This window comes from Auxenochlorella protothecoides (assembly GCF_000733215.1).
Source record: "Auxenochlorella protothecoides strain 0710 contig766, whole genome shotgun sequence".
NCBI classification, from domain to species: Eukaryota; Viridiplantae; Chlorophyta; class Trebouxiophyceae; order Chlorellales; family Chlorellaceae; genus Auxenochlorella; species Auxenochlorella protothecoides.
In genome coordinates this window covers 1-872 of record NW_011934276.1, presented here as the reverse complement: position 1 = coordinate 872, position 872 = coordinate 1, and the positions used below count along the sequence as shown (strand labels likewise).

At 65.9% G+C, this 872-nt stretch overlaps 1 protein-coding gene across 1 annotated transcript; it reads right to left on the bottom strand.

Moving 5' to 3' along the window:
- Positions 1-256: 256 nt before the first annotated feature.
- F751_0184 (hypothetical protein) lies at positions 257-731 on the bottom strand (the record flags this gene model as incomplete). The annotated part of the gene is made up of 2 exons (XM_011401385.1): positions 257-566; positions 730-731. Coding segments are annotated over 2 exons (312 nt in total).
- Between the last annotated feature and the right edge of the window lie 141 nt (positions 732-872).

Below are 872 nucleotides of genomic sequence, written 5' to 3'. Positions count from 1 at the left end.
CACACACCACGACTACAAAAGAAAAGGAGTGGCCTGTGCTCGCGGTGTAGATCTGCAAGACACCTCTGCACCACCCATACCCCTCCCTCCGCAACATGCGGTGCTGATCCTCACCTCGGGCACGGTATACATTCTCCACTCCTTCTCGGTGGGAAGCTGCAGCCTCGTCATCCTCGCCACGCCGCCCCTGTCAAACTTCTCATGCCGCCGCAAGAGGGCCCACAGCGTCGTCAGGGTGCCGGTGATGTGCACCGCCTCAAAGCCGTGTTTGCAGGGCAGGAGGCTGAACAGCCGCCCAATGTGCCGCGGAGGCGGCGGCTTCTGGAGGCTCTGGGCGGGGCTGTCGGCGGCGTTCGCCGCGGCCTCCTTGCGCTTGGCCAGCGCCGCGCGCCGCTGCTTGCCCAAGCCCGCCGCTTGCTGGGGATGCCGGCGTCCTCGTTGGCCGCGTTCTGCTTCGCACGCTCCTCAACCTTGCGCTTGAGCTCTGTGGCTGCGGCTGCTGCGGCTGCGGCTGCTGCGGCTGCGGCTGCGGCTGCTGCGGCGGCTGACGCTGCAGTGTCACCGACCTATGCATGTAGGTAGGATCTGGGGCTGTTGAATACATGTGTAGCTGTGCTACCCATCTGTCAAACCCCTGGCCGCCCCCTCGAGGGTGCGAGAAAGTACTCGTGTCAAACCACAGCCAATGTTCATACACTCGCGCATTCCCGGTCGTCCCTCACCACTCACATCTGGGCAATTTGCGTCGTGCTGCGTCGCCTCCTCGCCCGCCTGCCCTTGTGGCGCGCTCTCTGGAGCCTGCGCGGGAGCTGGCGCGGCCGGCTGTCGCCTTTCGCGCTCCGCGAGGAGTCGCCTGGCCAGCGGCAGGCAGA